This window comes from Vipera berus (assembly GCF_964194415.1).
Source record: "Vipera berus genome assembly, chromosome: 2".
Classification (NCBI taxonomy): domain Eukaryota; kingdom Metazoa; phylum Chordata; class Lepidosauria; order Squamata; family Viperidae; genus Vipera; species Vipera berus.
In genome coordinates this window covers 3,107,267-3,119,794 of record NC_138203.1, presented here as the reverse complement: position 1 = coordinate 3,119,794, position 12,528 = coordinate 3,107,267, and the positions used below count along the sequence as shown (strand labels likewise).

The window sequence follows — 12,528 nt, the reverse complement described above, 5'->3', positions numbered from 1 at the left end:
GAAAACCAAAGAGATCATTGTCAATTTCAGAAAAGGCAGGCCCAGCCACACTGCTCTGTGCTTTAACGATTCACCTGTGGCGATGGTTGCCAGCATCAAATTCCTGGGTGTGCAGCTAACGAGTAGGCTGGCTTGGTCACTCAACTGTGAGACACGGGTGAAGTGGGCACAGTGGCGCCTGATATTTTCTGCATCGCATGAGAAAAGCACGTCTTCCTTCCCCTGTCCTGACCACTTTCTACAGAGGGACGATTGAGAGCATCCTGTCGTATGGCATCGCAGTCTGGTTTGGAAGCATCCCTGCTTCGGACAGGAAGACGGTGCAGAGAGTGGTGAGGACAGCAGAAAAGATCATTGGCAGTTCCCTCCCTCTTATCCAGGACATAGCACAGAAGCGCTGCTTGAGCAGGGTCCGTAAGATTGTCTGGGACACGAAACACCCTCTCCACGACCTGTTTTCCTTGTTCCCTTCTGGGAGGAGGGGGGCTTCGTGGTATCCGTAGCAGAACATCCAGATTCAGCCATTGTTTCATTCCATACAGTATTAGCCTTGTGAACTCTCTAGCTTCCTCTTTCCATTATGTTTTCAAGATGGGCAGTGATTAATATTTATGTCACTTATATGGAAGGGTGTAGGTCTATACATATGTTGTGTATAGGATGTTTTAAATGTGTGTTATGTATGTGTACACTTTGAGAGGAAGCAACTAAATTTCATTTTTAATGTGTGCCATTGTGCCCACAGTAAAAAATGACAACTAAGGTTATATATCTATCTGTCTGTCTGTCTGTCTATCCATCCATCCATCCATCCATCCATATCTACTATCTATCTACCCATATCTATCTATCCATCCATAACTATCCATCCATTATCTGTCTGTCTGTCTGTCTGTCTGTCTGTCTGTCTATCTATCTATCTATCTATCTATCTATCTATCTATCTATCTATCTATCTATCTATCTATCTATCCAGTCAGAGCTGAAGAAGCTTCTTGGATGAGAAGTGAAACGTCTTCAAAGAAAAACAAAGAAGTCCAGTTGCCTCCTGAAAAAAGCACCGTTGGGAGATTCAACAAAGAGTGACAATGATCGGCACACCAAACCCCCACAGCATTATTACCTTCAAACACCCGGTTGCTGCCTACGGGCTCCCGTGACAAGCTGTCCAATTTTGAGCCAATGAGACGGTGGAGCAGATACTGCATCAGACGTCTGATGTGAACGACGTAAGGTGCCCACTTGGAAAATAGTCCGAAACTTTGATAGTCTTCAGAAGACAAGCGCAGTTTGAGGAAGTAGTCAGACAACCACTCTATGGTCTCCATGACCTGGGATAAAAAGAAGAAAAGTTCAGGTAGAAATTAGCCGTGGGGGGGGACGGCTACTCAACTGGTCCCAACTCATTAGCAACGGACATACATGGCTAATCCAGCCATGATGGGTATTTCTTTTGTGGTACGTGCCCAAAATGCTGCAACAGTGGAGGTTTTTAAGAAGAGACCGGACAGCCCTTTGTCTGAAATGGCTGTCCAGGGGGTTGGACTAGATGACCTCCAAGGTCCCTTCCAGCTCTATTCCATTCCATTCCATTCTATATTCCAATATCTATTCTATTCTATTCTATTCTATTCTATTCTATTCTATTCTATTCTATTCTATTCTATTCTATTCTATTCTATTCTATTCCATTCCATTCCATTCCATTCCATTCCATTCCAATCCAATCCAATCCAATCCAATCCAATCCAATCCAATAATAAGAGTTGGAAGGGACCTCCCATCTTCTTTAACCCCAGCTGAACCTAAAGGCCAGATATCGGCTTGTTCCTCTTCCCAGACCTGTTCCCTCAAAACTGGAAATGGGCATGTCTAGTCTAATGAAGAGAAGGACAAGGTGGGGGCAGGATAGCAAGTCTTCCAATCTCTCAGGGGCTGCCCCAAAGAAGAGGGAGTCAAGCTGTTCTCCAAAGCCCCTGAAGGCAGGAGAAGAAGCAACAGATGGAAGCTAATCAAGGAGAGAAGCAACCTGGAACTAAGGAGAAACTTTCTGAAACTTAGAACAATTAACCAGTGGGAAAACCTGCCTCCGGAAGCTGTGAATGCTCCAACACTGGAAGTTTTTAACAAGAGACTGGACAGCCATTTGTCTGAAATGGTATAGGGTTTCCTGCCTGAGCAGAGGGTTGGACTAGATGACCTCCAATGTACCTTCCAAAGTAGTTGTTGTTGTTGTTGCTGCTATTAAAACCTTTCCAAAAGTAGGATTTTTGAAAACAGGTAGCCCTCGAAGTTATGACCACTATTAAGATCCAACGTTTCTGTTGCTAAGCAAGAGAGTTTAAGTGGCTTTTGTCCATTTCACGACCTTCCTTCCCACAGTTGCTCAGTTAGTACCATGGTGGTTAAGTGAATCTGGCCTCTTCATGGATTTTGCTTGTCAGAAGGTCGCAAGAGGGGATTCATGTGTCCCTGGGACAGTGCAACCGTCATAAATATGAAGCAGTTGCCAAGTGTCTGAAATTTGGTCACGTGACCAGGGGGATGCTGCGACGGTCATAGGTGTGAAAAACGGTCGTAAGTTACTTTTTTCAATGCGGTTGTAACTTGAAAGGGTCACTAAACGAAGTGTTGTGAGGCAAGACTTTGGGAAAAGTTCAGAGAAGAGCAACTAAGATGATCCAAGCCCTGGAGGCCAAAACCTACAAAGAACGGCTGCGGGACTTGGGTTTGGCTAGTCTAAAGAAAAGAAGAAATAGGGGAGACATGATAGCAGAGTTCCAGTATTTGAGGGGCTGCCCCAAAGAAGAGGGGGACACATTATTCTCCAAAGCACCAGAGGGCAGGACGAGAAACAATGGTTGGAAACTGATCAAGGAGAGAAGCAACCTGGAAGTAAGCAGAAAGTTCCTGACAGGGAGGACAATCAACCAGTGGAACAGAAGTTGCCTCCAGAAATCGTGGGTGCTCCATCACCATGGCTGTCTAATCTCTTCTTAAAAACTTCCAGTGTTGGAGCATTCACAGCTTCTGGAGGCAGGTAGTTCCACTGGTTAATTGTTCTCACCATCAGGAAGTTTCTCCTTAGTTCCAAGTTGCTTCTCTCTTTGGTCAGTTTTCAACCATTGCTTCTTGTCCTGCTTTCAGGCGCTTTGGAGAATAGCTTGACTCCCTCTTCTTTGGGGCAGCCCCTGAGATACTGGAACACTGCTATCCTGTCACCCCTCGTCCTTCTCTTCATTAAACTAGACATCCCCAATTCCAGCCACCATTTCTCATATGTTTTAGCCTCCAGTCCCCCAATCCTCTTTGTTGCTCTTCTCTGCACTCTTTCTAGAGTCTCAACACCTTCTTTACATCGTGGTGACCAAAACTGGATGCCGTATTCCAAGTGTGGCCTTACCAAGGCCTTGTAAAGTGGTATTAACACTTCACATGATCTTGATTCTACCCCTCTAGGAGCCCCATGCAAGCAATCCTTGGCTTTTCCCCTTTTACTTTGAAGCAGCGTTCCTCACTCTCCTCAACCTTTAAGAGGTGTGGACTTCAACTCCCAGAATTCTGCCAGCCAGCCGTGACTAGTTTATGATTGAGTACAGGCAATCCTTGAGTTATCACCACAACCGGGTGGCCAAAATTTCTGTTGTTAAGCGAGACGTTTGTTAAGTGAATTTTGCCCCATTTTGTTACCTTTCATGCTACGGTTGTTAAGTGAATCACTGCAGTTGTTAGGTTAGGGACATGGATGTTAAGGTGAATCTGGCTTCCCCGTTGAGTTTGCTTGTCAGAAGGTTGCAAAAGGGGATCACCTGATCCCCTGGGACACTGCAACCGTCATAAATACGTATTTGTTGCCAAGCGTCCGGATTATGACCACGTGACCACGGAAAGGCTGCCACGGTCGTTAAGTGTGAAAAACAGTCTCATCAGTCACTTTTGTCAGTGCCGTTGTAACTTTGAAGGGTCACTAAACGAAATCTTGTAAGTCAAGGAGTCCCTCTGGTTGACTTAGGGTGACTTAGGATCTATTTCGTAACCCCTGGCTGGAATGTTACTTTTTTTTTTCCTGCTCTTTCCCTATTTATTATTAAATTCTGGACGGTCTAAGATGGGATTGTAACCAAACCCGTTCACGCAGGTTGCTCCATCTGTTCAGGTGGTCAAATTGGCTCTGTTTCCCCCCCCCCCAATCTGATTTTGTTTGATTCAGTAATTAAATAAATAAATAAATAAATAAATAAATAAATAAATAAACCTTTATTGTCAAAGTACAACATGTGTACATTGAGATTAGCTATGTAACTCTCTTCTTTTAGCGTTGCACATCTTACTGTTAAAGTATATTCCCAAATGTTTTAACTTTCTTAATTATTTGTGAATTTGTTTTTTCTGACGGTCGTTTTTTTGTTTTTTTTTTGCTTATCTGTAAGGTTTTTAACTGCAACTTTGGGGGCGGGTTTTGTTTTTTTTTGCCTCTGTTTTATTTTCAATCCTGCTATTTCTCCAAATTCTTCTTCCATCATTTTCAATAGTTTAAGGGTTGTCTCCGGCGGTTCATCTAAAAACTGAACGCTATGAAATCCCGGACAGTCTGAGATGGTATTTATAACACGGGTTTGCACACGGGTTGCTCACCTGTTCAGGTGATAAAATTGGCTCCACTGAAGGCTGCAGTGGGAGGCTTGGGTTAGCCATCTCTTTCCTTCCCTTCTCCTTGGCAGGGAAGGAGGTGGGGCAGCCCAAAGCCTTCAGAGATGCTTTCCAACAGTCAGGGCTGAGGAGCTGATCGGAAGAACCTGAGCAGAAAATTCAAACCAAAATTAAAGTTTCACTCTTAGCTTTGCATCCCGTTCATTATATAGCCATGTTCCAGTATCTCAGGGGCTGCCCCAAAGAAGGGGGGAGGGGGCAGCAATCTCTTCTCCAAAGCCCCTGAAGGCAGGACAAGAAGCAACGGATAGAAACTCATCAAGGAGAGAAGCAACCTGGAACTAAGGAGAAACTTTGTTAGGCATATGGTGTTAGCCTACAATGTTGGGTTGAAAATATATTAACCATAATGTTATGACTTTAAGAAGTTAATTGGCCAATGGGTGTGTAAGTGTTCTCATGGCCATAAGAGGAAGCTAGGAACGTAGCTTCTCTCTCTCTCTGAATTCACTGATCTCCACTATTACTTTTTTTTGCTCTGCTGTTGGTTTACTACTGTTGTAAACCTGAACTGTGTATTGACCTCTGGACCTGTAAGAAGACTTTGTATTTTGGATTACTCCTTGGACTGTTGCTATTGTGTATGACTTGGACTGTTTATTTTTGACTGTGCATTTTTGTTTTTACACCACCTCAAAGTAAAATACTTTTTGCTTTTACAACTCAGTGTACTCCTGTGTGTGACTCTTACTGCTCTCAGTACCCTTCCTTGTCTGTGCAACTCTTTGGTAGCACAAGGAGACCTCTGCACAACAAATTCCTTATCTGGGTTCAAATCTAGGCCAGTTCCTTGGTAGGACAGCCAGGGCAAATCCCAACCGTCCAAAGTTTTAAGACTATGAAGCTGTTAGGCATATGGTGTTAGCCTACAATGTTGGGTTGAAAATATATTAACCATAATACTATGTCTTTCAGACGTTAATTGGCCAATGGGTGTGTAAGTGTTCTCATGGCCATAAGAGGAAGCTAGGAACGTAGCTTCTCTCTCTCTCTGAATTCACTGATCTCTACTGTTACTGCTCTGCTGTTGGTTTACTACTGTTGTAAACCTGAACTGTGTATTGACCTCTGGACTGGTAAGAAGACTTTGTAGTTTGGATTACTCCTTGGACTGTTGCTATTGTGTATGACTTGGACTGTTTATTTTTGACTGTGCATTTTTGTTTTTACACCACCTCAAAGTAAAATACTCTTTGCTTTTACAACTCAGTGTACTCCTGTGTGTGACCCTTACTGCTCTCAGTACCCTTCCTTGTCTGTGCAACTCTTTGGTAGCACAAGGAGACCTCTGCACAACAAATTCCTTAACAAACTTCCTGACAGTCAGAACAATTAACCAGTGGAACAACCTGCCACCAGAAGCGGTGAATGCTCCAACACATGTCATGGTTTGAATTCTCTTCCTGGTAGCTGATTAAAGATTTGTGTGTGTGTTTGTGTGTGTGTGTGTGAGAGAGAGAGAGAGAGGGGGGCTCCCCAACTGACTTGGCTTGTTAAAAATTTGCAAAAGGTAAGTGTCATAAATATGAGTCAGCCAAGGGTCTGAATTTTGACCCTGTGGCCAGTGTGAAAGTGCAGTGTCATAAGTCACTTTTTTTTCAGTGTCTCTGTATCTTCGAACAATTGTTCAGGAAACTGTTGTAAGTCAAGGACTACCTATACACATAAGAACAGAAGAGGAAAGAATAGGATAGGATAGGATAGGATAGGATAGGATAGGATAGGATAGGATAGGATAGGATAGGATAGGATAGGATAGGATAGGATAGGATAGGATAGGATAGGATAGGATAGGATAGGATAGGATAGGACAGAATAGAAAATTTGGAATAGAACAGAATAGAACAGAATAGAACAGAATAGAACAGAATAGAACAGAATAGAACAGAATAGAATAGAATAGAATAGAATAGAATAGAATAGAATAGAATAGAATAGAATAGAATAGAATAGAATAGAATAGAAAATATGGAATAGAATAGAATAGGAGAGGAGAGGAGAGGAGAGGAGAAGAAATAGAATAGAATAGAATAGAATAGAATAGAATAGAATAGAATAGAATAGAATAGAATAGAATAGAATAGAATAGAATAGAATATGAAATGGAATGAATGGAATAGAATAGAATAGAATAGAATAGAATAGAATAGAATAGAATAGAATAGAATAGAATAGAATAGAATAGAATAGAATAGAATAGAATAGAATAGAATAGAATAGAATAGAATAGAATAGAATAGAATAGAATAGAATAGAATAGAAGTAGAGTAGAGTAGAGTAGAGTAGAGTAGAGTAGAGTAGAGTAGAGTAGAGTAGAGTGGAACAGAAAGGAAAGGAACGGAACGGAACAGAACGGAACAGAACAGAACAGAACAGAATAGAGCTGGAAGGGACCTTGGAGGTCTTCTAGTCCAGCACAGTTTCCCTCAACCTGGACAACTTTTAAGATGTGTGGACTTCAATTCCCAGAGTTCCCCAGCCAGAATTCTGAGAGTTGAAGTCCACATGTCTTAAGGCTGCCCAGGTTGAGAAACAACACTGGAGTAATCAACCCATCACCAAGACCCTTTTCACCTTCTTACTTGCTGAAGACGAGCCGTAAAAGTTGAGACGGTACTTACTTTGAAGGAGGAGCCTCAAAAAGCTGCTATAGTGGTCGGGGAACTGGTACCGGAGGAGGCAAACCCAGTGTTTGCAGAAGATGGAGAAAGGCATCAAGGCGTCCTTCTCAGGCTCAAAGCCACAGGTCTTGAGACCCACGTGGATGGACTCCAAAAGCTGGCCACGCTCCGACAGGGCAGGTCTTGAACTCTGCAGCCATTCCAGGAGGTCAAACTGTGTGGAGTTTTTTTTTTTTTTAAAGGAGGGGTGTTGAGGTTGGGGAGAGAATGGAGAGAAATGGGAGGGGTGGGGGGAGAGAGCGGTGAGGCTGATTAATTCCAAGAGAAAGAGGGCAAGTTAGAAATGTTCTACTTTGGGTCATAGAAGGAATTACGCTCACAATAATTTCCCAGGAATCTTACGAGCCTTGGTGGAGCAGTGGGCTAATGCCTCCTTAAGTAACACCAGCTGCCTGCCATTAGTGCAGGTTCGCATCCCACCAGGCTCAAGGTTGACTCAGCCTTCCATCCTTCCCAGGTAGGTAAAATGAGGACCCAGATTGTTGGGGGCAATAAGCTGACTTTGTAATAATGCCGCTTGGGGGGTGTATGAAAGCCCTAATAAGCAGGCATATACATAGAATGAAGGCTACTGCTAAGCTTGTAAGCCGCCCTGAGTCTTCGGGGAAGGGCGGGATATAAATGGAATTAAAATAAAAATAAATAAAAAATGAGGAACTGGTCATCCTTCTGCTGAATATGCACTGGGAGCCACTGAAGAGGGGGGGAAGGCCAAGAGGTGCAGAGAATTTGAAAAAGGAGAGATATTTTTTTTCCTGGCTCCCCCACCTGCCTGCAGAAGTAGGCGTTTTCCTTTTTAAATTATACTAATCTTATTTTCAGATCCTGAAGTGGAAACTCAAATCCTTTGGCCACCTAATGAGAAGGAAGGACTCACTGGAGAAGAGCCTCATGCTGGGAAAGATGGAGGGCAATAGAAGAAGGGGACGACAGAGAATGAGGTGGCTGGATGGAGTCACTGAAGCAGGAGGTGTGAGCTTAAATGGACTCCAGAAGATGGTGGAGGACAGGAAGGCCTGGAGGAACGTTGTCCGTGGGGTCGCGATGGGTCGGACACGACTTCGCAGCTAACAACAACAACAACAAATCTTATTTTAGGGTTTTGTACTTCATTTCTATAAAAGGTAAAGGTAAAGGTCCCCCCGCACGTGCGTGCTAGTCATTTCCAACTCTAGGGGCCGGTGCTCATCTCCGTTTCAAAGCCGAAGAGCCAGCGCTTGTCCGAGGACGTCTCCGTGGTCATGTGGCCGGCATGACTGGACAGCAAAGGCACACGGAACGCTGTTACCTTCCCACCGGAGCGGTCCCTATTTTTCTACTTGCATTTTTACATGAACTGCTAGGTTGGCAGAAGCTGGGACGCGTAACAGGCGCTCACTCTGTTACGCGGCACTCGGGATTCGACCCGCCAAACTGCCGACCTTCTGATCGACAAGCTCAGCGTCCTAACCCACTGAGCCACCGCGTCCCTAGACTTCATTTCTATATGTCTAATCAAATAGTGGCGGAGAAACAGAGCTGGGTGGGTGAGTGGATGGATGGATGGATGACAGACGGATGGTAAATGAATGGATGGATAGGTAGGGATAGATAGATAGATAGATAGATAGATAGATAGATAGATAGATAGATAGATAGATAGATAGATAGATAGATAGATAGATAGATAGATAGATAGATAGATAGATAGATAGATATGGATGGATGGAAGGATGGATGGATGGATGGATGGATGGATGGATGGATGGACAGAGAAATGGATGGATGGAGACAGACAGACAGACAGGATGGAGGGCCAGATGAATGGAGGGATGGATGGAGACAGACCGATAGCTAGAACAGGACAGAATGATGGATGAACAGACAAAGAGATAAGCAGATGAGCCATTAGAATTGAGCAAGAGGGAGCCTAATAATGCTGCAACAATGCCTCCCCCATATCTGCTGAAATAGTGCATGAAGCCCACCCCATGGAAGCCAGAAAGCGCTGGCCTTGAGGCACGGCTTGTAGCCACAGATTCTGGTGTGTGTGTGTGTGTGTGTGTGCGTGTGCGTGTGCGTGTGTGTGTGTGTTTGGTGGACACTTCCATACAGAGGAATTAACTTCTCTCTGAACCCTGCTTGGCTCTCCCAGCTTGAGCAGAGGGCAAGCCGGGCTCTCTCATGTTACTGTCAGCTGCTTTGTTCTAATCCGTTTCTGACACTTCTGAACCAGATCCTGCTTGGAGTCCATTGGAGAGAAAAGGCTAAAAGAAAAGAAGAAATAGGGGAGACATGATAGCAGCGTTCCAGCATTTGAGGGGCTGCCACAAGGCAGAGGGGGCCAGGTTGTTCACCAGAGCACCGGAGGGAAGGACGAGAAACAACGGTTGGAAACTGACCAAGGAGAGAAGCAACCTGGCAGGGAGGACAATTAACCAGTGGAACAGCTTGCCTCACTAGTTGTGGGCGCTCCATCACTGGAGAGATTTTTAAGAAGAGACTGGACAGTCACCTGTCTGAGATGCTATAGTGTCTCCTGGTTGAGCAGGGGACTGGACTAGAAGACCTCTAAAGTCCCTTCCAGCCAGTGGTGGGATTCAGCCGGTTCCCAACACTTCAGCAGAACTGGCAGCTAATTTTTTGTTGCCCAGGCCCAGAATAGACATCCACACAGAGAACCGGTTGTTCACATATTTGAATCCCACCACTGCTTCCTGCTCTATTCTATTCTATTCTATATTATCTCTTCTCTTCTCTTCTATATTATCTCTATTCTATTCTATATTATCTATTCTATTCTATTCTAATTTTCTATTCTATTCAACATATTCTGTTCTATTCTATCCCTTCTCTTCTATATTATCTATTCTCTTCTCCTCTATTATCTATTCTATTCTAATTTTCTATTCTATTCAATATATTCTGTTCTATTCAATATATTCTATTCTACTCTATTATTCTATTCTACTCAAACTATTCTATTCTATTATTCTATTCTATTTTCCGTATTCCATTCCATATTTTCTATTCTATTCTATTCTATTCTGTTCTGTTCTGTTTTATTCTATTCTATTCCTTTTCTCTATCCTGTTCTATTCTAATTTTCCATATTCCATTCCATATAGTCTATTCTATTCACCTCATTGCTTTCAAGAAGGGGAAAAAGCCTCCCAGTGTCAGGACCCACCCCAAACCACGTCTTAGGAAGACAAAATTCTTGGAGTCAAATCTATTCCAAAAAGAATCTTTACTATGACATGCTTGGTTGTAGGAACGAGACAGGACTTAATATTATTCCACGAAGTAAACCCTTATAAAGAGTTCCCGGTTTAACCCTCCTTAGCCCCATTTGGTCAGTCCCCCATCCTTTATCTCGTATCATCCATCTCCTGGGAAAAAGGAACTTAGGGCCCTTCATGTTTATTGCTCTCTTCCGTGACACAAGCCAGATGCTAACCCCCCCTTTTGTTTCCCCAGTTCAAAAGGCTTCTCCTTTCCTTTAAAATGCCTATTGCCGGTTCAATACACATCTATTCTCTTCTCTTCGGGAGATGGCAGAATCCATGGAATAATGTTTGAAACATTCCATTTATGAATATGATATAAATGGATTCTGACACCCAGATCAATTGCCCAGGCAGGAAAGGTGCATGGCAACCCCTCCCTCTCTCACACCTTTGTCAGGAGCATGAAAATGACATCGTTGTTGTCGTCGCCCAGGAAAGCCACAACTTTCTCGTACAAGTTCACAAATTCCTCCGGGGAGGCCACAGGAGTGAAGTAGGGGGAGAGCAGCGTGCAAAGCCTTCGGTTCTTCAGAATGGTTTGCAGAACCCGCTGGCATTCAGACTTGGTCCCCACGATGAACACCTGGAACGAGAGGTGGGACTTCCGTTCAGCCGACAGCCAGCCCTGCGGAGTCTCTTCATGGTGCTCACACCGTCCAAAGCAGGAGTCCCCCCGACCTGTGGTCCACTCCCCCCACTCACGCTACAGCCCACAGAACCGTTTGTGCGTGCGCGCAGGACTAGCAGCCGCGGTGGCGAGCGCCTGCGTGTATGCGCAAATGGGGCCACTAACGCATGGGGTTGCACACACTGTTCATGCCTGTGTGCAAGCACTAGCAGAGGCAGTGGCGAGCACCTGCACCAATGGGGTTACTGTGCACTGGGTTGCACATCATGTTCGTGCATGTTTAACTGACGGCATCAGGAAAAGCAGAGGGTGGAGGTCATTAAGAGAGGCCATCTCGCTTAATGGCTGTCACGACACGCAAACGTAACGGGCAGGGTCCATTACTGTCGTATCTTAAGGACTTAAGAGCCGTATGACCTTCTTGGCCAATAAGAAAAATTATTCCAGAGTTGGGACAGAATTCCTATGATAGAAATGTCAGGGCTGAGTTCAGTCCAGTGTGAATTTTGCTTCAGCTTGACTCCGTGTCTTTCCGTTTTCCCACCACTGTGAAATGAGCCACGGGTTGGGAGACAACGGCTCGAATCCAGAGCTCCCTTGAGGTAGGACGGAGGGCAGATATCAATTTTATAAATAAATAAAAATTAAAAATAGTCACAGGAGTGAATCCAATCCTTGCCCAAGTATGCCACTTGCTGACAGACCTCTGTTTTTTGCCTTTTCCAGCATCGAGGGCAACGGAAAGCTTTCATGAAAAGTGAAGCTGACACTTCACACCGAACAGCAATTGTAAATTTTTCTCAGCTGTCAGAACATCCTGCGGCTCTCTTGCGCCAACTGCCAGATTTTGGTTTAAATTATTCTCCATTTGTTCATTAAATTTTACACGCTGCCCAGTTCTCCAATAAGGAGTTTTAAAATTAGCTTTAGTTTGTTTACCATCACGAATATCTATAGTTTATTTACCGTCACACATATTTACAGTTTGTTTATTAAATTTTACATGCTGCCCTTTTCACCAATGAGTTTTAAAATTAGCTAGTTTATTTACTATCACATGTATTATAGTTTCTTTCTTTAATTTTACGCTGCCCATTTCACCCATAAGTAGTTTTAAAATTAGCTTTATTTACTATCACACATATCTATAGTTTATTTAATGTCACACGTATTTACAGTCTGTTTATTAAATTTTATATGCTGCCCACTTCGCCAATGAGTGTTAAAATTAGCTGTAGTT

At 43.7% G+C, this 12,528-nt stretch overlaps 1 protein-coding gene across 1 annotated transcript in view; it reads right to left on the bottom strand.

The window, feature by feature from the left end:
* EPG5 (ectopic P-granules 5 autophagy tethering factor) overlaps positions 1-12,528 on the bottom strand; it is an 83,833-nt gene that overhangs the window by 16,015 nt on the left and 55,290 nt on the right. Inside the window, exons 25-28 of the mRNA XM_081316317.1 lie at positions 11,049-11,243; positions 7,332-7,545; positions 4,636-4,796; positions 1,124-1,331 (exon numbers count right to left, since the gene is read on the bottom strand). Coding sequence (XP_081172443.1) covers positions 1,124-1,331; positions 4,636-4,796; positions 7,332-7,545; positions 11,049-11,243 — 778 coding nt within the window. The remainder of the gene's footprint in view (positions 1-1,123; positions 1,332-4,635; positions 4,797-7,331; positions 7,546-11,048; positions 11,244-12,528) is intronic.